The sequence below is a fragment of the Cynocephalus volans genome, chromosome 10 (genome assembly GCF_027409185.1).
Source record: "Cynocephalus volans isolate mCynVol1 chromosome 10, mCynVol1.pri, whole genome shotgun sequence".
In the NCBI taxonomy this organism is placed as follows: Eukaryota; Metazoa; Chordata; class Mammalia; order Dermoptera; family Cynocephalidae; genus Cynocephalus; species Cynocephalus volans.
In genome coordinates this window covers 82,861,901-82,889,456 of record NC_084469.1, presented here as the reverse complement: position 1 = coordinate 82,889,456, position 27,556 = coordinate 82,861,901, and the positions used below count along the sequence as shown (strand labels likewise).

At 35.5% G+C, this 27,556-nt stretch overlaps 1 protein-coding gene across 4 annotated transcripts in view; it reads left to right on the top strand.

Moving 5' to 3' along the window:
• Window positions 1-25,054, top strand: part of PHKB (phosphorylase kinase regulatory subunit beta) — a 217,241-nt gene extending 192,187 nt beyond the window's left edge. For all 4 annotated transcript variants that reach the window (XM_063110493.1, XM_063110492.1, XM_063110494.1 and 1 more), the window contains 6 exons: window positions 1,358-1,560; window positions 13,604-13,738; window positions 18,275-18,404; window positions 21,251-21,358; window positions 23,391-23,531; window positions 24,173-25,054. In XM_063110493.1, the coding sequence (XP_062966563.1) occupies window positions 1,358-1,560; window positions 13,604-13,738; window positions 18,275-18,404; window positions 21,251-21,358; window positions 23,391-23,531; window positions 24,173-24,310 (855 nt within the window). In that variant the 3' untranslated portion in view covers window positions 24,311-25,054. The remainder of the gene's footprint in view (window positions 1-1,357; window positions 1,561-13,603; window positions 13,739-18,274; window positions 18,405-21,250; window positions 21,359-23,390; window positions 23,532-24,172) is intronic.
• Window positions 25,055-27,556: the final 2,502 nt, after the last annotated feature.

The window sequence follows — 27,556 nt, the reverse complement described above, 5'->3', positions numbered from 1 at the left end:
GCTTGCAACTTGTGGTCCTGAGTCCCTGCTTCTACATGTTGGAAGCCTTGGAGCCTGTCCTGAGGCTGTAACGGGATCACTGACCATCAGACTAGCATATCTCAAGGGAAGCAGTCACGTACAGAGCTGGGTAGGCCAGGGGGCTAACGGTTCAGCTTCATGACCAGATGCATGAAGTCCATTCATTGACTGCATATCATACCTTTACAAAAAAGAAATGAGAATGGAGCACTCAAAGTTTCCATTTGCTTATTAATGCCTCCTCGAGAACTGAAGTAATATTGTTTCTACAAAGCAGTTTCAGATCACCTCAAGCTCTCTGGAATGAAATAGTGGTTTAGTCATCATTGCTTCCAGAGGCAACGATGTGCCTTCTGTTTGTTTTCTTCTTTACACACTGACATTTTAATAAAAGTAATTACACAGACTAACTGGTTGGAAGCACTCATGATATAATAAACTAGCAGTACTCAGTTTTCACTCCATTACAAAATTGGGGCAAAAGACCTCCATGTTCTGCCTCTTCTTTTGTCTGTTAAAACACGAGTGCTCTTTGATATGCTCTTCTTTGTCCTGCTTATTATAATTGTGCACTGTACATAGAGATGCAAAGACATAATGAGGAAGAAGGAGGGCCTGCAGACTCCTCAGGGAGTCAGAATGTCAAGGAGAGAGAGAAACCAGAGTATTTCTCCTGCCGGCTTTAGCTACACCTTCTGCTTTGAGTTTTCTTTGCCATTTCTCTCTGTGCTTTCTCCTTTCCCAGGCTTGTGGACAGCCTTGTTCATTCCCCTACACAGGTGATAGATCTATTGCCACATATTTGAGCACTCACTAGTTGCCTAGCATATGCCAGGAAAAGTGAGGGTTACACAAGAACTATGTGACCTCAAACCTGCCTTTGATAAAGGTCACAGTTGTTAAAGAGCAAAAGAAACTATAAAAGAATCAAAAAGTGCATCTCTAAAATACTTAAATTGTGTAAACTGTGCAGTAGAGTAAAACTGTTCAATGTATTCTGGTTTCTCTGGAGAATTTCTAGTACTAGAGTCATTCAGAATAATTTTCTCTTAATAGTTATTTATATTCCTTCCCTGCTTTTATCCACTCACCTCCACACCTCTAACGGGGACCCTCACCTGCCCTTATATTTTAGACCAGACTCTGAACCATCATGAACTCCAGTGGGAGTCATGCTTTGAAAGCCATTTTAATAAATAGCAGGAACAGTTATTCTACCTAATTCCCTAGCTTGTGTAGAGTAATTTCAGCCTGCCAGTCATGCTGAGCCTTGAATTTTTTTCATTTATCTTTTACTAGCTAGGAGATTTTTGTAATAAAATTCTGCAACTCATAGGTAACTCTGGGTGCCTTTGGGCATGAAGAAGATGTTATCTCTAATCCTTTGTCTCCAAGAGTAATTAAGAACATCATCTATTATAAGTGTAATACCCATGATGAGAGGGAAGCTGTCATTCAGCAAGAACTGGTCATCCATATTGGCTGGATCATCTCCAATAATCCCGAGTTATTCAGTGGCATGCTGAAAATACGAATTGGGTGAGTAAACTGCTTTGCATTTGCATAAATTTTTCAAGTTGTCCTCTAACAGATTCGGCTTCATTATCTGGTGGGTATTTAGTAAAGTGCATCTTTCCCCTAAGCCATGGAGACAACATCTGGTGGTGTGAAGAAATAAATACCAGTGGGCTGAAAGAATCCTCATGTTCATTTAACTCCCAAGTTAGACATAGTGAAGTAAATCTGTTCTCTGGTAAAATCAATGGCTGCATCATGTAAAACACTAAACATGATACTCGTAAAAATTCCTATAAATAAAATGGATAAGCCTTAAAAGAAGAATAGTTATTAGTAAAACTGAGTGTTGGAAGGACACACTCTGATAAAAATTTGGTCCCTTTAAGAATATTCTGCATCCATTCTCCACCAAAATGTAATTTTTAGGGCCGAGCCCGTGGCGCACTCGGTAGAGTGCTGCGCTGGGAGCGCGGTGACGCTCCCGCCGCGGGTTTGGATCCTATATAGGAATGACCGGTGCACTCACTGGCTGAGTGCCGGTCACTAAAAAACGACAAAAAAAAAAAAATGTAATTTTTAACTTTTAATATTGTAAGTGTTCTGTTTGGAGAAGAAATTGAAAGTAAGGGTCTGGTGATCTTGAATTTTCTTAATCAAGAATTTTGGGAGGCAGTGTGGTATAGGGAAAGTTGACCAGCTTCTGGCATTCACCAAAGCTGAGTTCAAGTCCTGACTGCCATGCATCATCTTGGTAACCTTGGATAAATGACTGAACCTCTCTAGCCATACTTTAATACCAGCCTCATTATTTCATGTGAGAATGAAATGAGATCATATGTTTAAAAAGCCTACTACAACCTAATGAAGTATAATGTTTCTTTTTTAAATATGTTTTTAATTTGAATATATCCTAATTGTAAAAGAGTCAAAAGATACCTGAGCATGATACATTAACTACCTGAACCTGATTATTATGCAACATACATATGTATCAAAACATTAGATTGTACCCCATATGTATGCATAATAATGTCAATTAAAATAATTTAAAAAAAATGGTACCTCAGCATGTAGAGTAACCTAACAGGTAGCCAATTTTAAGGGTGTTCCTCAAGTGTTTGAAGAGGATATATATTCTCTTTTTGTTGGGTGCAAACATATGTGTATGTGTGTGAGGGTGAATAAGTGTATAGTTTGCTAACTGTGTAATTGGATTATCAATATTTTTACTATTTCTGTTCTGCTTGATCCTTGATTGCTGATAAAAGTCTGAACAATTTCTCATAATTGTGGATGAACCAATTTCTCCTTGCATTTTTATCAGTTTTGCTTTTATATATTTTAAAACTTTGTTTTTATCTATGTTACTTCATAGCTTTTATCAATATATCTTCCTTTGTGTTATTTACTGCTTTTCAACTCTTTTTTTTAAAAAATTTAAATCAGCTACAAAATATAGAAACTGGTATAATAAATCCTTGTGTGCTCGTACTGTCACCCATCTTCAACAATATCATCATATGGCCAATGTTGTTTCACCTATATCCCTACCTACCACTTACCCCCGTCTAGATTTTTTTAAGGCAAATCTATCATATCATCTAATCTAAGTACTTCAACGTGTACCTCTAAAACATAAGTACTTTTCTAAAACATAACCATGATACTATTACCATTCATAAAAAATACCAGTTGAACAAGCTTTTGTCCAACATTGCTGCCATTGTCTGCTTTTTTTTTATCTGTCATTATTAGCTTGGCATACTGTCTTCCATCCCTTTACATTCAATGTTCTTTTACAATTTTGTATATATGTATGTGTGTATATATATGTATAAAATATTTGGCATTTGTGCTATATTTATTTTTAATGTAATGAGTGTCATTTTTTATTATAAGAAACACATGACATAATGTTACCATCTTAACCATTTTTGAGTATACAGTACAGTAGTGTTAACTATATGCACATTGTTATATATTTTAATAAAAATATATATTTCATGTTTATGCTATTTCTTTTACATTTTGACTTATTCCTACATTTTATGTCTTCTGTTTACCATGCTTTCTTGTCACATTTTTCCTTTTCTGTTTATTGTTGGATCAATTTCCCTTTCATTTCTTAGTTTTAATTTTACATGTGAATATGAAACACTTTCCGAAAAATTATTACCCATTTTTTCCTTCAAAATTACATATAAAAAATTCATTGCTTATTTGGCAGTATCTGCCTACCTCTTGATTCATCAGTTTTCATCCTAGGAATTTACTCTGTAGTAATATAGGGATACTTCAAAATTTTCATGGAAAAATTGAATTAAAAGATAATACGAATCATTCCATGAACTTTTTGAAGACCACTTGTACTCGCACAAGTACATAAAGATATATTTTACAGTAGTCTTCATTTCAGCATTGTTTGAAATAGTGAAACATTGGGAACAACTCAGATGTCCATCAGTAACATAATTACAAATAGTAATGTTACAGCCAAATAGTAAAATGCAGTGAAGCTGTTATAAAGAACAAGATAAAATTCTATACAAATGTCCAAGACAAATTAAATGAAAAAATAAGTCACAAATATATTGTTCCACTTTTTGTAAAAGAATAATAATTCTGTACATATATATGTGCGATATATGTGTGGAAAAGTATCTGGAAAATGTACATCAAATTGGTGTCAGTTATTTTCTCTAGGAGATTTCTGCTTTCTAAGTTATATTTTTCAGTATTATTTAAAATTTTTAATTTAGCTTGATATTTGCCTGATTTCAACTATGGTGTATTTCAGGTGAATTTCCCATTCTTTATCTGTTCTTTCTTTTGATTGAAAGTAAATGACTGTACCTGCATAGAACTTGACCTTCACTTTTATCCCCTAAAATTGTCCCTTTCAAAGATTTAGAGGTATTCTGAATCAATTATAAGAACTTTGAATTATAACCTGATTTGTTCAGTCTCTGTTTGCTCTAATGTTTTCAACTACAACCTCTAGACTACATATGAGGGTACGGAAATGGATCTTCCATGTGAGTTGACTATAAACGAAAAAAAAATGTGATTCTGCATCTCCATACGTGGTATGAAAGTACTCTATTGTCACAGACTCAGACATTTCTCTGAGACAGACTGAGAAGTATGGGTTATAACTCTTCCAAAGCACATTCTTTGTAATAAATGTTCTAGTCAGGAGAGCCTTTTCAAGTGATAGTCATCCTTGCAGAGTTTTAAACAAAGCCTTAGAGTAAAGGTTAACAATTTCCCAAGATTTTACAGTGCTGTGTTTTTTAGTCTCTAGCAGTTTTTCCTTTGCTGCTTTTCAGCATTTTAGACTAATGTATGTCCTCTCACAAATCCCATGTAATTTTCTTTCTTGAATTCAAAACTGACCTGAAGCTTCCTTCTCATCATAGGAACGTGTGTTTAGTTTATTCTAAAAATAGTTTTTAGGGCCGAGCCCGTGGCGCACTTGGTAGAGTGCTGCGCTGGCAGCGCGGCGACACTCCCGCCGCGGGTTCGGATCCTATATAGGACTGACCAGTGCACTCACTGGCTGAGTGCCGGTCACGAAAAAAAAAAAAAAAAGAAAAAGAAAAAAAAAATAGTTTTTATATCTGCTACTCAATATGTTCAGTGCCTTCCATGAGAAATAGCATACACTTTTTCCTTAAACTGTGTGTTACCCAAAATAAAACTGCCTCATGAAGAAATCTGCTATGAAACTTTAACTATTCACTGTCCTGAGACTCATCCTGAAACTGGGGCATTTTATCCCATTGTGAGTACTAACAGTGTTCTTGCTCAATGCATTATGTACCTTTCTATCTCATGTGGGTCTCACAGGGTCAGCTCTAATCACTGGGAAATTTTCAGTTGAGGAGCAGTCTAATATTTTTTAATAAGTGAATTTAAGAAATTCACTTCTGCTAAGGATAGGGACTAGATCTTGTATTACTGCCTATAATTATCATGGTCTAGCTCATTAGAAATGTTCAGTAAATATTCAGTTGTTCAATATATATGATATAAACATAGTCAAGTGGTTTGCCTTGAGCTACTGATGGATAATTTAGGAAAAACAAAAGATAGCATGTCTTTGTACTCATTAAAGAGAGAAATAAAGGACTCTTCTAATTTTGATAAATACACTTGGTTTATGCCACGTGATATTGGAATTAAGTATAAAAGAATTCAAGTCACGTCCTTCAGGAAATAGCCAAGTTAAACAGGGTCTTGTTTATATGAAAGTCCAGTCATACATGCAGAAGATATCAGAACATACCACTTTTCTCCATTTATTTATTAATGGAATGGTGCTTAAAGGTTAAACACAACAGAGGATAGTACAGGTTGCCTTACAACGTACTTCTCTAAACAGTGTTCCCAGTAAAGATCTAAGTAGATACAAGTATGAGAAACATGTAAAGTGATTCACTCATTATAACTACAAATATTATTTAATGAATATCTGTTATATGCTAAGCAATGTGCTAAAAATTCTTTATGTATATTATCTCATTTAACCCCTACAACAATTTAGAGGTAAGCACTAAGACCCCATTTTACAGTAAAGAAACTGACACTCAGAGAGCTTAGATGGCCTAAGTCAAACCAGTAAGTGAATAAACTGAGATTTACACACAGGTTTGCCTAACTCCAAAGTTCTCATTCTTTAGTTTTAAGTACTTTTTGTGTGTTTTTGCTTATTGTGCTGTTGCCATTTTCTCACAGAAGCAGACTTTAATGTTTATTTCTAAAACCTTATGGCCTTTATGGTCTCTTCTGCATGATTTCAATTTATGATCCATGTTGCATTTGAGTGTTCTTGTAGTAACTGTGATGTGCCATGGGCTCCAGATGTTTTTTGTCTTGTTAAAGCCCTCCAGTCTAGGAGAAGTACTGTTTAACATTTTACAGTGTAAGACACAAGTTAATAAACCTAAGAAATGAGGTTTTGCACCTTTATTCTTCATGAGACCAAGGAAGGGAGGATGATTTGGAACTGATTCTAAGTTAGCTCCTTGTATACTACAAGAGATATATTAAGATGCTATGAAAAGTTGAGAGAAGTTATAGATCAAGCTTTTCACTTCCTTGTAATATTGTAGGATACCTCTGGCAAATGGAGAGTTTCAACATATTAACCACACACACAAGAAAGTAAGTTATCCTTTCTCAGAGGAAGAGGTCTAACGTTTACTGTGGGCCACTTTCTGGATGCTTGACCTCTGGGTTATTTCATGTAATTCTCACAAAAACTCTGTAAGTTTACAGACAGGCTATTTGAAGTTCAGCAGAGCTAAGTAAGTTGCCCATGCTCACAGGACTAGTGTGAATAGCTACAGAATTCATGCTTCCCAGCCCCTCTTCCAGCTCCCCAGTCTATAAAACAGGGAAGTTATACCTGCTTTGGCTTCCTTGTCAGATTGTGTTGATTCTGGGTAAGGAATGTGACAAAGTTTTGCAAAGGGTAAAGCGTCAACATTATCCCTGTGACATTTGGCAATTTGAGGTCCTCTCTCTGTGGCTTTTGGGGAACAGGTGCCTCTTGGGAGTTATTTTTACGTACCACAAATCCCAAGAATCCATAAGAGGAACCTTCCCATCCCAGCAAACACACACACACACACACACACACACACACACTCTCTCTCTCTCTCTCTCTCTCTCTCTGTCTCACTTGTCCTCTTGTCCTCTTGTCCCAGGTTTGCAAAGGTCCTGTGCTTCCACAGGGGATGCTCACCCTGGAGGAGATGTCCCTTTCAGCCATGGTTGAGTCTCCTGTAGGGCCCAACTGAATGATCCCAAAGCGTTTTACACAGAAACGTTAACTCAGAATCCCTTTGAGATTCCCTGCTGCCATCTGACATGGTCTCGTCTCTCCATCACCTGGTAGGACCTCATGAAACACATGGCAAACACTCTAAAATCCCCTTATACCTTTGCCACAGTGCTCTCCTACCACATTGACAGGTTTTGGAATGCTGTTTCTACTCTAGGGATATCAGACAACTTCAGAGAATTGCAATTATTTAGTGTATGAGGCTTGTGATAGTGCCCACAAAAGTGTCTTTTTATATATTTTTATTGTACTTGATCCTTAATAATTTCTGTTTAGACCTCAGATCCATAAAGTGAATGGTCCCCTTGCATGTTTGTTTACTGGCAGCAGCAAATACATACTCAGTATGTTTATTTACAAAATTTACCTTGAATTAGTCTCTGGAAGGTTTTTAGTTTGCTTAAAATTAGTGAGTAAATTATTCACTTATAGAGTCCTTGCGTGTCAAATTTTTTATAAATTGTTGAAGTTGTAGCTGCTTTTAAATTGGTCCTTTGTATATTATAGCATGATTTTAAAAGAAAGGTGGGGAGAGGATTTATAAAATATATTCTTTTTTTGCTTCCTTATAGGGCAATAAAGCATCTCAGACTCATTCTTATCTGGCTTTTTACTATCGTTCTCCTTTAAATGTTAATTGTGATTAAAGAGATTGATTGTTCAGTTAGATTTTGATACCACATTCTTCTTGAAATACCAATATTCACTAGGCTGAATGGACATAGGAAATAAGAACATTTGCCTTAGTCATGATATATCTTACCCAGAACTCACCTGCACTGTGTAAACTTTTATGGCTGGTTTAAACTCTCCGGTTTAAAAAAAATGTATTTACTTATATCACCCACTGCTTTCAAACCAGTAGCACCATGTTTCTTTTCTCTTTTTTCCGAGGTTAATCCTACCAATGCAATTTCTTCAACTTTACTGCTATCAGACATTCCAGCGAATAAAATTAACCTGCTCACAGGAATGGTATTCTAGTCTGATAATGATTTGATTTGCTGTCTCATTATTGATTTGTGCTCCAGCTTTCATGTTGAAATAGATCAAGTTCCTGACAGGCCCATTACTGTAAAGACCTCCAATCAACTGCTTTCTGCTGCAAATCTGTCAGTCAAGCTGTAGTGGGAGATAACCCCTGAGGATATATGTTATCGGGCCTTTTTCATCTCCGCTTTTCATACTGCCAGGACATCCTCTGTAAGCAATTATGATCCAGATGTATCTTGTCCTCTAATGTCTGAAACTGCATCTGTGGATCTCATATCCCATGCTTAGAGAAGGCATTTGTGGCATAGGTACCAGCCTATAACATTGCTTGTGCAGTAAAGGAAAGAGGAGGTAATTACAGCTCCGAGTTCATTAGCATAGTTTGATACTCATTCAAAGGTCTTTGCTTTTGACATTTTATATGAGGTAAGAAATGAGATGATGGAGCTCTCCCACCTCTGTTCTATTATGATTAGATTAGGGTTAGAGGAAGTGAGTCATTGTTCTCCACTTACCAAACGGGAAGCTCAGTTTGCCCCATCAAATTGGCACCCTCTCCATATTAATATGAATCAAGCAAACCACTTCTTACATCCTTTCCCATTTCCTATTATATGGTCTATTAGGCAGCTTGGGCTGCCAATAACAGAACACCAGAGATGGGGTGGCTTAAACAATAGAAATTATTTTTTTGCAGTCTGGAGGTTGGGAAGTCCAAGGTCATGATGCCAGCCTATGTGATTTCTGGTGAGGGCTCTCTTCTTGGCTTGCAGACAGCTGCTTTCTTGCTGTGTCTTCACATGGTGGAGAGAAAGAGAGCTCTCTGGTGTTCTTCTTATAAGGATATTATCCCATCATAAGGGCCCCACCTTTCTAACCTCATCCAAACCTAATTACCTCCCAAAGGCCTCGTCTCCAAATAACATCACAGTGGTGTTAGGACCTCAACTGTGAATTTGAAGGGGTGGGGTGAGGGATACAATTCAGTTCATAATGTATGGCTTAGTAAAATGTTTCCACGGAGTCATTCAGTTACATGTTAACAGCAAACTTAGCAGATCCTTCTTATCTTGAAATCTCAATATGATTGTTAAAAAATTGTTTCTTGTCAAGGATCAGTGCTATTCTTTATGGCATTTTTTCGGAAAATGTCAGCCATTCTGATTTATTAATGGTGTCAGATTTCCAAGTAATTTACTTCATATTTCACTCCTTGATTGGGACATGTTGGAAAGAAAAATGCCAATACACACACAGTAGTAGTCCTTACTAACTAACCTCACAGCAAGAGAGTTTTTTTTAGAAGGTAAAGCTTATTCCCAGGACTGTACAAGAATACTAGTCCACCTCTTTACACTTTTCCAGCAGTCCTGAGGAATTCATTGTCCTCAAGTCAAACCTTGATATGTATGAAGGTTGATTTGGTTAGCTGTCTGTATCTGTCACTTTCTCATTTGCTTATTGGCAAGTAGAGCGTGTCTCTGGTTCTTTAGACAGACTAAATTTATAAGGATCTGGTCCAAGGATAACCTTCATTGACCTTCCACATTTGCTTGCTTGCTTTCTCCACTTTGCATTTAAATGCTTTTATGCTAGAGTTGTCAAATCAGGCTTTGTGGCATTGTCGGTGGGAATGAGGGTAAGAAGTCAAGAGTTTCCTGTGCTTTTCTTTATTAGTATTCCTAAAAATGGATAAAATGTCTTTGGTTGTCTTAACTATGTTACTTGGTAATTTACTTTCTCCAGGTCTCTGACAGCTATTTTAGTAGTTTATGTCTAAGGCTCTTTTGCTCTTTCTATTTTAGTCTTTTGAAGATTTCCAAGGTATAAAAAGATTAGTTCGCTGAATATTTTTAAATGAGTAAATGTATTTTAATAATATGACAAACATTATATTCATTTGTACTTGAATGAATGAAAAAATAGTCGCCTTTCTTTGGTGATTGTTGAGTACAGTGTTTTCTATAATTTACTCGCAGAACTGTGATATTTTGTAAACCAAAGGAAAGAACTTTTAGGTCATCAACTATTTTTGTGTATGGTACTTGTATAAGAATTTTAAAAGATAAATGTGGTAAACTGTTTAGTTTTAGTAACTCTAGTTAATGGAGTACTTTAAAAAGTAAGCCTTTTAAAAATAAAAAATGTTATTTATTTTAAAAGCGAATGCCTCCTGAAGGTAACTGAATGTGGCGCTTGTCTAAGTAACTCCAAGACTTGAATTAAAAATTTACATTACCTTCCTCTAACATAAGTCTGAGAAGTCATATAACAGGACTTTGCTAAAATTTTTATTATTCTTTAGAATTTCAAAAACCTTTTTATATACATTGTCATTTGGTCCTAGGCTTTATTATTTTTGCTTTTCATTATGAAGAATTTAAATGTGTAATAATAAAATTATTTTGTAAATTCCCATATACCCATCATTTAAGTGGGTATAAGCAATTAGTTATTACATTTATATCATTTGTTACATTTATAGCATATTATTACATTTATTATCATTTAAGTGAGTCTAAGCAATTGTTAGTTATATTGCCATATTTGCTTTTTTTTCTGTAGTATATTATAAAGCAAGTCCCAGACATTTTGACTTTTACTTCTGAATATTTTAGTGAGTATGTAGTTTTAAAAAAGGATGTTTTCTTAATAATCGTGATACCATTATCACACCCAACAAAATTAGCAGTAATTCCTTAATACAGGGATACTTCAAAAAGTTGTGGGAAAATAGAATTAAAAGATAATACAAATCTTTCCATGATCTTTTGAAGTACACCCCCCTCTCCACATACCCAATTCTTATTCAGATTTCTCTGATTGTCCCCAAAATGTCTTTCTACTGTTGGTCTGTTTTTAAACCAGTATCTAAAACAAGACCCACACATGGCATTAGTGGGTATGTCTCTTAAGTCACTTTTAATCTAGAGCAGTACCTCACATCTCCATTTTTCATCCCATTGACTTGTTGAGGAGATCAAAGACAGGTCTTTACATTTTTAACTCAGTATTTCATTATTCTAAGCTGCCTTAAATTAAAGTTTTAAGTATAAATAAATAAGATAGAATAAAATAAATAAAATAATAAATAGAAGATAACTGCATCTAGCCTATAAAAAATTAGAATATTTTTATTTATAGAAGAGGTTCACTGAACAGTATGTTGTAACTGAAATGTTGCTGTAGCAGCTAATTTTATGAGCAACTTTAAAGTCAGTGCATACAAAATAACTATTTCTTGTGACTTGCATGCTCATGTAAGATTTTGGTTAAATGCAGTCTGTAATAGTGTGGATGACCAAGTAAAGATCCTAGCCTTTGCCAATAACATGGGTTCAATCCAGTGTTTCTTTTAAACTGATTAGAGAAATGCAAATGGTAATTCTCAATTCTTACATGTTCTGTTTTTTTGGTTTTTTTTTTTTGTCTTTTTCGTGACCGGTGCTCAACCAGTGAGTGCACCGGCCATTCCTATATAGGATCCGAACCCGTGGCGGGAGCGTCGCCGCGCTCCCAGCGCTGCACTCTCCCGAGTGCGCCACGGGCTTGGCCCATTACATGTTCTGTTTTTACATATATCAGGAGACTCTCTACCATTTATTTTGTTGTTTGCAAATACTTCATCATCTTTATTGCTCTTATCAGTGAACAATTATTAAGTATTTGTTATATAGTATCAATGGTAATAGTAACAAGGTTTTTTATTATTATTATTTTCCATTCTGCGTATCTCTTATGCCTCTATAATCTATTTTAATGTTTTGCCGCACTTACTCTTCAATTGACTGGTATACTAGCTAAATTCCCAACTTCTAGAAATGGCAACAACAAAGGATAGGGGAGAAGATAGGAAGAACTGAGAGTTGTGTTAGCCTAGGGCAGTGGAAATTGAAACAGTCACAGAAATGGGGCACTTTACCTTGTGGGCTGTGGCTGGTCCAGCAGGCAGGGAGATATGCCTGGTTGATATCACCTCTGGCTCAACTGGGGAGACTTACCAGTTTTTCTTACTGTCTTTTGCACTGATGGACATAAGAATCATCCCATGATAACGCATCACCATTATTTTGCAAGTCAGCCATGAAAGAAAGAAGGACTTGAATCTTTTGAATATACCTACCTAATTTTTTTCATCTCTGTACCCACAACAGCCTTGGGGATTGTCTTTCAAGGAAGTGTGTCAAGAGAAAGATAATGCTATATCTGAGTGCAGTGACTTAGCCACTTTAAATCTTCATTGCTGTGACTAGAGGTTTCCCCTGGTGGGCTGGCTACAACAGCCCCCCTTTGGGAGACAAGCAGCATGGGTGAATGAAGGCACATTCTTTCCAGATGCTGAGTTGCACTGTCTCTATTTATTATTCAGTGTTCACTGAAGGACTTAAGGATAAAGCATAGGAATCTGCTGTGTAAAAGTAATTCCCTGGCTTTTTCTAATGGTGGGTACAGTTCTGGTTCCCTAAGGCACAGTATTATTTCCAGAGTTTTCTTTGGTTTTCATAACTAGTTTATCTGAGTTCTTTCCTCAGAATACAATAAATGAAAGAAATGAGATGAAATTGCCAACATGCTTTTTAAAAGCTTCTCAAATTAAAAAATAAAATTACCTGCACTTAAAATAATTAAATATTTTGGCTCTCCTGAAATCTATTGTTTAAAGTACATTCTCTAATGTACTACTATAATTAAGTTATAACTAATTGTATCTTTGTGTATTTCAAAAGCAGGTACTTCTCCTCTGTCTCCTCCAATCCCAAAGGAATGACTGCAAAGTAAAGTAAATTGGTAAAAAATGTTTATTATTCCTGGGAAAGGAATATTTACGTAATAACATGCCTCAGCCCATTTCTTAAAATGCATTGCTTATGTACCATTTGTTTTTTGTATGTATCTAGTGATAAGAAAATATAGAAAATGCAGCTATTTGTGTACAGTATACTATCATACCGAATTGGTAGAATCTCACTTGGTAAGAACCTAAGTACTGACCTATTTTCATGTTTAACCTCACCACATGTACAAGAGCAAGCTTTATCTTTAAGAGTCTGATCATGTCACACATCTTGATGGAATAATTATATCAACAGTTCAGGAAATTCAAATGGCCTTTTCTTCATTCCCCTTTGGATGGGTCAGTGCTGTTAAGGGCATTACAGTGAGAAGCACAAGATGATTTTATTTCAAGAATTATTGATTCATGCTTTTCCTGTTTTGTTTCAGGTGGATCATCCATGCTATGGAGTATGAACTACAGATCCGTGGAGGAGATAAGCCAGCCAAAGACTTGTATCAGCTGTCACCTAGTGAAGTTAAACAACTTCTGTTGGATATTCTCCAGCCTCAACAGAATGGAAGGTAACAAGGGCCCTTTGTTACCTATAGGACACACTGGATTTATAGTAACATCATAATTTTTAGCTTGACCTACATATGAAATAGATAAGATATTAATAAAAAATAAAATGCAGCGGAGTATCAGAAGCCACCCTACTAGATGGATAGTATAAACAGAGAAACTAATTAAAATGTCTTTCTTCAGTTGTGATTTCGTGTTGATTTGAATTTTATATTTTTTTCAGATGTGGGTTTACAAGGATTTCTTCATTTTTATTATTCTGTGCAAATGTAACACTTCATACCACTTTGGTCAATTCCCTTTCTGAACCTTGGCAGCACTCACCATCTCCTCCCAACATTTTGGCAGAAGGGATTGGATTTGGTAACACTACTTAAATATATTGCCTGTCACTCTGTCTCCCTAAATAGACTGTAAACTTCAGGGCTTAAAGCCTTTCATAGACTTAACTTGTGCTAACCTTTGACTAAGAATAAGACAAGCACTTGTGGATTGCATTGAGTTGAATTTTTTTTTATTACAGAAAGAGCTTTAAAATAATTATTTAGTCAAGTATTTATTGAGCACATTTGTCCTCGCATTTTCCAAAGTGATATAATTATATGCCTAGAAAATTCTACCTAGGCCTTCTACTAAAGAGGTCTTCTACAAAAGTAGATTTGAACAAATGGAAAGGCATCCCTGTTCTTAAATAGGAAAACTCAACATTATAAAGGTGTCAGTTGTCAATTTAATGCAGTTCTGATAACATTTCAACAAGCTGTTTTATGGAGTTAAGTTGATAATAAACTTCATATGAAAAAACAAGCATGGAAGAATCAGAAAAACATAAAAGAAAGACTTTCTCTAATAGACATTAAAACATATTACAAAGCCTCTGTAATTAAAACAGTGTGATATTGGTGTAAAAAAAGACAAATATACCAGTTGAACAGAACAGTAAGTCCAGATATAGATCCCCAAGTACATATGGAAATTTATTATATGATAAAGGTCAAGGATGGATATTTTAAAATAAATAGTGATGGAACAACTGGATAGCCATTTGGAAAAAGATAAAATCCAATCTGTATTTTATACCATATACAAGAATAAACTCCAAATAGATGAGAGATCTAAATGTAAAAAATGAAATCATACAAGTACTAAAAGAAGACATGGATAAATTCCTTTTTTACCTTGGTGTGGGAAAGGCTTTCTAACTATGACTCAACCCAAGGGCAAGAAAAGAAAAGATTAATAAGATTCTATAAAAATTAAAAGCAACATTTTGCACAAAGAACCAATATCCAAGAATTTTTAAAAATTGAAGGACAGACAACCAAAAACCCAAGAAAAAAATACATGAAAAACATGACTAATCAACTTATATAAAACATATAAAAATGGCCTTTCGGTATTTGAAAGATGTTCAAACTAACTCATAATTAGAGAAATGTTAATTAAAAGATATTGAACCATTTCTCATCTTTCAGACTGGCAAAAGTTAAAAAGTATGATAAACATTTTGTGAGGTTGTGGGAAACAGGCAGTCTTATATGTAGCTGGTGGGTACACCTGTTCTAGATGGGAATTTGGCAACATCTAAAAAAATCCACATTTGCACTTACCTTTTGACCCAGCAGTCCTACTTTTAGGGATCTACTCTGAAGATATGCCTCCAACAGTATGAAATACTGCCTCCAACAGTATGAAAATATGTATGTACAAGGTTATTCATTACACCATTGTTTATAATTGAGAATTTTGGAATTCCCATAACCTAAATGCCTGTACACAGGAGATTATTTAAATAAGCAATAGAGTGCTATACAGCTGTGAAAAAGAATGATAGTGGTCTCTATGAACTGATATGGAGTAATTTCTAATATAATGAAAACAGAAAAGTATTAAAGAGCATGTATGGTATGCTACTCTTCATTTAAGAAAGAAGGGGATATTAAAAATATATGTACATCTGCTCATTTGTGCAGAAGAAATACAGGAAGGATAAATCAGAAAGTAATGCGATTGATTACCTTCAGGGATTGGATGGGAACAGGGTGGAAAGAGTGGAGAAATAGGTAAGAATAACAGGGTTGAGTGGGGAGAGCAGTGCTTACCTCAGCCGACCTTTTGTATAGCTCTCTGACTCTTAACCTATGGCAATGTTTCATATACCCAAAACATAAATAATGAATTAAAATTAATGCAGATGTGGAGGTAACCCAAAATAGAATATAAACAGTAACAAATGAACCCAACCGTATTACAAATGAGTAATATTATCACACTGAGAGAGTGGAGAAGAAAAGAATTAACCCAAGTATCTTTGGAAAACATTGACTGGATACTATAAGACTAAAGAAAAGAAGAACTGCACATAAATATTGTACTGTAGTTAATAAATTGTTTTCTCACAGATATATGAATTGGCAATTCTGAAATTATATATACAGTAGGATTGAATAAACAAGTGATAGTACTGGATTATAACACATAGAATAAATATCCACAAGTCCATGCTGATATAAATAGGTAAGTGGGAGAGAAGGGACTATTCCTTATAGTAGAATTCCAATTAATAAGTGTAGATAAAATAATGGAAATAGAAAATCACCATTAGACAAGTACAATAGTAATAATTGTTGCGGGCAAGAACCACCTTTGGATGGAAGTATGATGACAAATGGAGAAATTGGATAATTTCAAAGCATTTTCACTCAAGATACCTATTAATTGCAAAGGAAAAAAAGGGTGAAATGGAGAAACCCAGCAGGTTCCATCTTAACTAAATGATTAAGATTAGCATCACCAATGATAAGATGCATCAATATTACGTATTCCCCGATAGGATGTATTGGATGTATTGGAAAGGGCACAACATCACTTCTCAATATTCTTGCCGAAAAAGCATAATCTCAGTCTGTTCATTGGAAAACATCAAACAAACCCAAACTGAGGTACAATTTACAAAATAACTGACATTTCTGAAGTGTCAAAATCATGAAAGATAAAGGGGGACTGAAGAACTGTTACAGATTAGGGGAGCCTAAGGAGGCATGGAAACTAGATGCCATGTGGAATCCTGGATTGGATCCTGGGCCAAAACAAGAACATTAGTGGTAAAACTGGCGAAATTTGAATAAGATCCATAGACTGATTAGTAGTCTTATGTCAACTTCATTTCCTGGTTTTAATAATTGTTTCAATAATATGATTATGTAAGATGACAAGAGTAGGGGAAGTTGAGTAGAATATACAGGAACTTTATGAATTATTTTTGTGGCTTTTCTATAAGCCTTAAAGTTTTCAAAGTTAGGCAATAAAAATAAAAAAGGGGTCTTTTAAAATAATTCTCCACCTCCACTGTGAGTGAGTACTCTCATATTTCTACTTTTTGCATTGTTGTAAGCAAACGTCTTCTTTTTAACATATCAACCATGTCTTTGTAGAACTCTGAAAACATCAAATGCAGAGTGTGGGAGATTTAGTTATCCAAAGTAATACATCACCAAGGTGCCCCTAAATCTTTGGGCTTCTTCACTTTAGCAATTGCTGAACCCAGCAATACAAGTCTGGGTTTTTTTTGAAAAACTTTGTATGTGTAAAAAAGATGCCACTCTCACTTAGGTAGTGAAGAAACTTCGTTGGTCCTCTTTCATCAGAACAAAAATGCCTTTTTCTGTTTACTGTATCCTGCACAGTTGTTTTCATACCCAGAAATAGTCAGTCATGACCTTCCTCCCTTCTGATGGATTACAGATTTTACTCTGCTGTCTTTTTAAATACCAGTATAAAAAAAGTATATCTGTTCATGTCTTCAGCTTTTGCAAGAACATACAACTGTGTCACTGTGTGTTCCTTTCAAATTACGCAAATTTTGCATCTTTAGCAGTTTGTGAATGATGTATTATATCTTTAAGATTTAATACTGAATCCATAAAAATAGGAGATCTAGAATTTGGCTTGTCATTACATTTTGATTATTATGACATGTAAGATTTTGTGTCTGGTTTTTCAGCACTAGGACTTTAGGCTATATTTAAATAGCAAACTTTTATAAGGTTTAAAATAGGGTAATTTCATTATATATATACATACAATGCTTTTTTGAGCATTCATTTATTCATTCTCTTATCAAATTTTTATTAAGCACTTTTCTGGGAGAGGTGTGTAGGAGTGATCAAGTTATGTGATTTCCATGTTCATATTTTATTACATGTAAAAGAAATCACCTAAAGTTATTATGAAATTGGCTGCTCCAGTTTAAGCGGAGCTGCTTTTTATATTAGCTAATCATTTGATCATGTAGTGAGCAACTCATAGTTTACGGGAGACTATTTTGCCTATTAAATTTTTTAAAGTGTTGGAGATTTCCTCCTCTCCTGCAAGCTCTGTTTACTAACCTTTGTAACACATGGTAGATATGTATCATTAATGGGTTTTGGCTTTTATTGCTCACCCTATTGGAACAATTAATCCATATAGAAAGCCCTGCTTTCTACTGAACAAGCTTGTTTTTCAACTCTGAGGGATTTTCTTTTGGTCTACAGATGTTGGCTGAACAGGCGTCAGATCGATGGGTCTTTGAACAGAACTCCCACTGGGTTCTATGACCGAGTGTGGCAGATCCTGGAGCGTACACCCAATGGTATCATTGTAGCTGGGAAACATTTGCCACAGGTAAATGACTGTTTATGTCAGGAAGAGGAACTTGTACAGGGACCTCAAGGAGTAGAGAATTCTTTCCCCCAGAGGCACTGCAAATAACTTTTCTGCTTTTCAGTGTTCTAAGAGTATTTAAAGGAGCAGTATCCAGATACCTGAATGGATGAAATACTAGAAAATAAGAAATCTATTCAATTAGATTGGAAATATTTTTCCCCAATCTGAGTTACTTGCATTTTCAATTTTATTGTCCCTCTGTACAAAAATGTCACATTACCAAATGGATATATTGCTGAAAATCTGTGTTTAATCAAAATTTTTTGTATTGTCATACTTCAGAAGTTTCAAGGAAGCTCTCTTTAAGGGAACCACATATCTAAACCTTGCTGAGCAAGCTGTCCTTCCTTTCTTACTTATTAGTAAATTTAAGGTTTCTTATATTGGCTTTACTTTAAGTGAGGGTACTCCTTTCCCATCGCTTGGGGCCTCACATACAATAAAACATACATTGAAAAGGCAGAACCAGGCATAAGAAGCAAGCTGGCCTGGTAATGCCATGGGTAGGGAAATTACTACTTAGGGATTGCATTGAATGTGAAAAATGCAGTGACTTTTTAGGTCATTAGATAGATAATCCCTTATTTTACTTGGGGTATAAATTACCTGTGGGCCAAATGAATTAGTGCCCTCTTCTTCAGATGTTTTCCCAAGTTATATAAACTGGCCTGCTTCTTTGATATGAGTAATTGTATCTATTTAATCCTGGCATCTAAATCATTTTGCTTATATGCAAAAGTGAATAATTAGTCTTCTGGAAATAGAATATGTACTGTAATTGTTTTTAGTGTTGAAACTTCAACCAAACTAATTTTGATGTAGCTCTTTATACAAATAAAGAATTCTCAAAAACACAGAACCACACTCATTTTGCTTACATATACATAAAAGTATCTCTGGAAGGATGCACAAAAAACTGGTACCATTCTTTTCTTTGCCTTTGGGCAAAGAAACTCTGTGGCTATGGGGACACTGTGGGCTTTTCATTGAAACCCTTTCTAACCTTTCAAAATTTGAATTATGTGAGTGTATTACTTATTCAAAAAAGTGAATAAAAGCTTAAAAAAAATTCTTTACACCGATTACAGACTGAGTGGTTTTATTTGGTTGCCAGTACAGGTGTTCCATCCCTTTCCCAGATGCCCAGTGATCAGTCTTCTGGAGCAGCACCTCTGATGATAGCATCCTGCTTCTGCTGCTTGGCCTGTCTCTGCGCACCTGGGCGGTGTGCTGTGGCAACCTTCTGTTAGCTTCTTTCTCAGCTACCACTTATACTTACCAGATTTTTATTTAATTGTCTGGTAGCCAGGGCCACTTACATTTAGTATCCTCTCTCTGCTAACAATAACAGTAACAACAATAAATACACGTTAAGTATCTTTATGTGCCAGACACTTCTCTGAGTGCTCATTTAATTGTCACAACAATCTTGTGAGAAAGGTGCTTTATTATTCCCATTTGAGAGATGAGGAAACTAAAGCACAGCTAAATGATTTCCACAAGGTCACACATCTAGTACTAACTAGCTGACACAGGGTATGACCTCTGGCAGTTTGTCTTCTGAGCCTTTTCTTTTAACTTCTGTGCTACACTGATTACCCCAAGACCTTTAAGAACAGTAGGAAACAAGGCAAGCTTGATATCTCTTTTCTAGGTTTAATTATCATAGTTGCACAGTAGCTAGATTGATTTTTTTTAATTAGATAATATTGAGAGGAAATCAATGTGAAATCATGAAACAGTCTTTCTTTCCTTCTGTAACCCCATTAATCTCAGTGCTAGACATCTCAACAATTATAATAACTGTGTTCAGCAACCAAGCTTTCATTTTCCCCAAATTGGGTAATACCTGTCAACATCAACAATATGTTAGATTGTATTGACTATGGAATACAATAGATGGATCATATTGAGTACAGGACTGAGGCATTATTATACCAGACTAAGCAACTTTGCTGACACTAGATTGAAAGAGGACATTCCCACTAGGTCCCATTTGGATTAGTAAGTAGATAACACGTTGTTCTGAAGGTATTAAGTTTTCACTGTAAATCATCATTGAAGTAAAAAAACAAACATCTTACCATCTCTGGTAATAATTCTAGTCATTCCTTCTGCTTTCCACGATACAAGCCTAACATTTAGAGTCTTCCCTTTCATCCTTTGAGGGTTATCCATCATGCCCACATTTGGATTTGGATTTGAGTTTATTTTCTGCTTGCATTTGGTTTGTAAGAAGTAAATGAAAGGCTGTACAATGCTTTGGCTTTAAATGAAAGATAAAGGGTAGAGGAGAGAAAATTCTTTTAGTTTTGCCTTTTTTCTGTTTCTTGCCATTTCTGCACATAATGTTTTTGCTTGTTTTTATGCATTTTTGTGCTGCCAGCTCAGAAAGGACCTGCCACAAAAATGATGTAAATCCAATAACAAGTGACTTACATGCTAAAGTCTGACAGCAAGTGTAACTTCTTTTGTTAATTCTGAAAGGAATATGTACTCAATTTGTTGTCTCAATTTTTGGCTGTCCATTTTGTGTACTGAAGAGGCTTTCTAATATAGTCTTTTCCCCCTAAAAACTTTAATAAAGTGAAGATTAAAAAACGGGAGGTTAAATTTATCGTAATAGTCAACCGGTTGGCTTCAGTAATTTGGCATATATATAAAATCCAGTCATCTAGCTGAAAATGCTCTCTAAGGTTTTATAGAAACTGGACAAGATTATTGATTAGAAAATGAAATTCCTCTATTAAAAGAACCAGAGTATATACCAATTCAGCATGTTAATGTGGAATTATTTTTTTCAGCAACCAACCCTGTCAGATATGACTATGTATGAGATGAATTTTTCTCTCCTTGTTGAAGACATGTTGGGAAATATTGATCAGCCAAAGTACAGACAGATCGTCGTGGAGGTTTGTATTAAGAACGTAGATTTGCTAAAGCCCTTTCTGTCTGCTCCCTGAAAACTAGTATAAGGAAAATTGCCCAATAGACAGAATTGAGAATTCTATTCCTCACCCAACCCTGATCTCCTCCAACTGAGTTCTCAAGAAGATGGTCATCCTTGACCCAAGTCAAGGCACATGAACAATTCAAACACCTTATACTCTGTCAGGGTGGAAAAACAAATAGACTGCCAAGCTTTTCAGCAACAGTCCCATCCCTCAGAAGCAAGTGCATCAACAACATCATAAAAATAGAGGAAGTGACCTTTTTCTATTTTTTTTTGTTTTAGTTTTTTTTCTCTTTACAGAAGTAATGCACAACTATTGTAGAAAGTTTCAACAGTTCAGAAAATTGTAGAAAACAAAAATTTCCTCCACACTCACTAGCAAGAGATCACTGCTGTTAATATTTTGAATGACATCTTTCCAAACATCTCTGTGAAGAAAAGACATGTAATTGTGTGCATGCTGTATCATCATTGCTCCATATAAAGTTAAGTGCTGAAATATACAGACATGCACACATGTACGCATACATGTGCTGTTTTGTCATTTTAAAACATACTACATACATAGAGTATCCCTCAAATGATGGGTTTAGTATATAGCTCATTCTCACTTTGTCTCTTTCTCTGGGAATATCTACATCAGACTTTGTGTTTCTTAAGGGTAAGTAATATGTCTTCTTGATACAGAAGGTGTCAGTGAGTGCTAAACTGGATGTGGAATCTCCTAAAATCCAGCATGTCTGAAGCCGCAGTCAGAACTGAGTGAGATTCAGTCTTATCTCTTTTCCCAGGATATGGAACAGTATCAGCCAATCAGTTGTATAGTATTTGGGAGTGAGGCAGAGAGTAGGGTCAGGAAAAGATGGGGTTATTAGAAGAGTGAATGCCTGCCTTGTGCTGTTACCTTAGCCTTCCATGTCTAGTACAGGACATACAGCAGACATAGAGGTCCTTATTGTTGACCAGAGTGAGGTTGTTCCCTTTTCAGAAGAAACTTTCCTTTAGAACTACAGTAAAACTTCATAATCTCCTGGCTAATGCCCTGCCCCAAGGTCTCCCACATTGTGACCTCTGCATTTTACTGAAAGTGTATCCTTTGGTTCTTAAAGGTTGTTTTGGAAGCATTTAAATAAAGTACAGTCAGTAAGATTCCCAAATTGGGAATTGTGAGGTCTGTTTCTTATTCAGTGTACAAAGTAGGAGCTGTAAACACATAAATATCATCAGAAAGCCTTTATCAATCACTGCATGCTCAGACACAATCTATGCATGTAAGAGTTTGTCATCTAAAATGAATGTTACCACTTAAGATAAATGTATGGGATGGCTAAACAATAGGGTGATGCATTAAATTAAAGATAGTTTATACAGACCAAAAAGTTCTCATGTCATAAAGAGGTCAGAATTAAGTGAATGTTTTAAAAACATAGCCATCCCCTGAGAAACTACTTTGGCATCACAGACTTACACTCATTTTGGGGTGCTGAGCTCCAAGTCATTTGATCGTGAATCTTTTCCAGAGTCTCCACTGAATCCCACCTGCCTTCTCTGGCTTTGTTTCCTGCCACCTCTTCTATGGCAGCCCTACTCTACTGGACACTGTTTTTGGTGTCTTGCCAATGAGGATTAATGCCCCAAAGCCCAGAAAGAGTTCAGACACTGGGTGAATAGGGCACCATGTACTATGAGCAGGGCTAGGAAAGTCATTTTTCTAAGTTACTGGTTTTATTTCTGTGACTGAAAAACATTTCTATACAGCTACAGGGATATAAACAATGAAGAAAAATATGCAGTTTTCAAACCGAACTTATGCTGCTAATGTGCAAAATTAAGAAGATTTTATCTATAGGTGATCCTTAAGCCTCTTGTCATACAGAACACACTGTGGAATACTAGGATCATCCATTGATGTGATTAAAGAATGAAAACATGTCCAGACTATGTCACTATTATGGATTATATAACTGACTTTCAACATTTGTCTCTCCTAGTTACTAATGGTTGTATCCATTGTACTGGAAAGAAACCCTGAGCTAGAATTTCAGGACAAAGTAGATCTAGACAGATTGGTGAAAGAAGCATTTCATGAATTTCAAAAAGATGAGAGTCGACTAAAGGAAATTGAAAAACAAGTAAGTAGAGAGAACAGCTTTTTGTAGAATTTTTTTATTTTCTCAATCCTTTAAAATATCCCTTATCGCTTATCATTTAACAATACAGATTCAGAGAGTACTAAACAGGGTACTTGAAGGGCAGTCTCACTTATTTGAGGAATTAATGTTACTTTCTACTTAATTACTAGTCAATTCAGCTATGAAGTTCTGACAAAAAAGAAATATAGGAAGAGATAAATTTCCTTTATGTAGTTAGCAGTTAAAATGTGTTTTATCAGAGAAGAGCCACAGATTCTGGAAGGCTATTTAATTAAATTCTGGGGAAGAGGGGAATGCAGTAACAGGCTATATTGGGTCTGTGTACTGCCTAATATAGTTCCTCCCAGGCTCACTGTTTAATATTTTATGCTCATCAGTAAAAAAGTTCCCTAAGTAAATAAAAATTATCAGCAAAAAGGAGAATACTAAAAATGTCTGCCTTTATTTTATATGCCAAGAAGACACCTCAGGAAAATGAAAAAGAAGCTCAGGAAGCTCATATTTTCCATGAGGAAATCTTTCTGTGAAAATTTATTTTCCCCCTAGGCTGACACTGATTTTACCTGTCAACTCTTTACAAACAAAAAATCAAACGACTTACTTACTGTTTTTCTTTGTAGGATGATATGACTTCCTTTTACAACACTCCCCCCCTGGGGAAAAAAGGAACATGCAGCTATTTGACAAAGGTTGTAATGAATTTGCTGCTGGAAGGAGAAGTCAAGCCAAGCAATGATGACCCATGTCTGGTTAGCTAGTGAGAAAAGTGTAAAAGGTTCTGTTGAGACACATCTTGGAGAAGTATGTTAAGTTTTGTGTTGAAGCTTAATCACGGTAGCCATTAATTTATGAACTGATCGTGCTGGTGAGGTGATTACCACACCCTTGGCATGCTACAGCCAGTGTGATAGAAATGCTTTTAATCAAGCAGAAACAAGTTCTTATGATTATGCCAACCGCAATAATAATCTTCACTGAATGATAGAAATAGTTTATGAATTCAGAATTTACCTCTGCATGTTTTATGATCAAATAGCTCATCAGAATGAATCTTTGTTCTTTGTACTGAATTTTTACCTTACTGCCATTAAACATGAATTTGCCAACTAGGAATGCATACTGGAAATCAAAAGGTACTGAAAGAAAGAATGATTAACATTTTTGTTGGCATCATCATGCTAGAAGATGTTAATATACATCATAAAAACAAAACCAGCCAGATGATATTTTGATTCTCATAAACTACATTATTAAGAATATTTTAGTATAAAGAGATATTGTACAATTTTTACCTTGTAAACTTGACTCTGGTTTTGTATTTGTGCTAAGTATAGGTGTTAGACTAAAATGTATCTATACCTTATCAAGCATTTTCTTTGAGCTCCTGCTAAAAATAGGGCATGTATAGGATTGCTCAGAAGTGTGTTAAATTTAGAACTGTTAACCTAGTTTGTACTAGTAAAAACAAAATTAAAAATTATTAAATTTTATTTCTGAATTAATGAATGTATCTGGACACATTCTTTGCTCTGAAATTCACAATATTGAGTTTAATACTCCTGAATATTTTCATTTAATTGATTTGGAGAGAATGAAAGCGAGACAATGGTGCCTATCATAACACATATTTTTTTCTACCAAATTTACTTAAGTAAACTTTAATAAAAATAGAAGCTAGATGAAATATTTAAATTTTATGAATTTAATTTCTTCCTAAATGTTACATTGCACCCATTAGTTTGATGCATGGCCTCAAAGAGTCATTTTTCTGACCAATCTTATGAGTTTCGCCTGAAAAGTCAGATTTGTCACATAGAAAATGCAGCCCATTTGAAGACTATTAAAAGGATCTAAGAAAGGACAACTGGCTTCAGTAACAAGTCAATGATGTGTCGGAAGTATCTGAAGAGTCAGCCACATTTCTCATAAGTTTGAGGCACAGTGCCTAGATGCTGCATAAGAAATTGTATGTGAATGAGTTGGAAAAATTGAGATGAACAAGATAAAATCTGACCTTATAGAACATCTTAAGGAGAGGGATATGATAGAGGAGAATTAGATTACTTTATATATTAAGAGAGCTTATGAAAAGATGGTCCTGAGTGATGAAGCTAGTTTATAAAACTTAAGCATGAAGCCTATGGAGAGAGAATTGAAGACTGACACTTCATAGCTCAGGAAACTGGAAATTAAAGAAAGAAAGAAAAAAACCCTTGGGATACTTAATGTTTGCTGAAATTTAGAAGAAAGTAAACTGTGTTGTATTTATAAAATTTTTTTTAAAAAATCTGATTAGCTGAGCAAAGTTGCCAGAAAACTGCTGTTTTAGTTGAAATCAAACATCATTTGCAAATGTGTTTCCTGAATGAGTGTTAGCTTCCTGCTTAAATGTTACATATGCAAAATTTTGATGCTTTCCTGTGCTACTGAAAGCATTTGAACCTATGACATATGTATCAACTCTGTGCTTGGATGAGATTCAAAATTTATTGTTCTGAAAGATATATTGGAATCAGTAAGTCTTGGTGTTCATCTCTACAGAAGCCAATTATCTGTTTTCCAATTAGAAAATTAAAAAATAATGATTAGAACACAGAAATCATGTGAAATTTAGAAGTCCCATTTGGTCTACAGAGCCCAGATGTTTTAACAGTTGTACTAGAGACTGACTGAAAATGTTAGCACATTTATCCAGGCATGACAAGATTTAAATCTGATTTAAAGCTTCCTTTATCACAATGGCAGATTTGCTGTGTAAGTTTATTGTACAAGCAATGTTTGTTGGAACTCCTGACTGAATATCCAATTCAACTACATTTCCAAAGCATCATTTTAAGAAACACAGTGTTCTCCAGACTTCTTGCCAGTTTATTTAAGTCTGAAAAAGTCATATTTTAGTTTTTAAAAATCAGAGTGGGGGACCATCTTGATGTCATCTTCAATATGTGATAAGCTTACAATGACTTATTGACATCAAATAACATTTATTGAACACCCGAATGCATTTAACTTTTCACCAGAACTCTTAAAGAATAGATTCATACATGCTTTTAGCCCTTTGTGAGCGTGCATATTAAATAGATGGCATATAAAAGTGCAAGAGTCAGTACAATGTGAAAATAGTGATAGCAGCACGGAGAGATCATATTTAAGTCAAGGAGAGGTTGGAAGTAGCAAAGTAATATGCAGCCAGATCATAAAAGTCCCCTATCCAAAAACTAAAAACATGAATGAAAAATGAGGGAGAACAGATCAACAGAACAGCACCAGCAGTCCAAAGAAAGGAAGTAGTACAATTTCATACCATAAACTGAAAAGCAGCAGAACAGAAGACCCACTGGAATTAATATTTGGCTCCTATACTCCTGGAAGCTGTACAAGGGTGAGACAAGGTTAGTAGGTAATTTATGAAAAACCTAGTGTCTTTAGGTTTTAGATGAGTATTGAGTCAGCATCTAGGGAAAAAAGATGGAAAATGATGGAAAATGTTCTTCCAGGTGGAAGCTCTTCCCCTACTACACATACCACAATCCCACATTATTCTCCTGCAGGGCTTCTGCCAGCCCACAGATGAGAAAAGGCACCCTTTGGGGGCATACTCAGCCCTATGGGCACAAGGTTTAGTGAGTTCTCTGAGCAGTTGAACCGCATACCAGGATGCATGGCTTAGCACCCAGTTGCCCTGTTACTGGACACCCTTGTGCAATGCACAAACTACATGACCGCTACTGTCCTGCTCCCTGAGGAAGGGAAAAGCTAGTCGAAGTGAGCATTTTAACTTTTTTGGCATCTTGTTACCTGAGATGGTGGCGCTTATGGGCAGTGGTGATTGGATTTAACCACTACCTTCCCCCTTTTCTACTGTAATGTTATTTAGAACTAGTAGAGCTGAATTCACCCTGCCTAATCAAGGGTATATCCTATTTCTAAGGATGGTGCCTTTCAATATGGATTGTTCAGCCAAACAGGGTGAACTTCAGTTTTTTTACTTGTGACAAGAGATG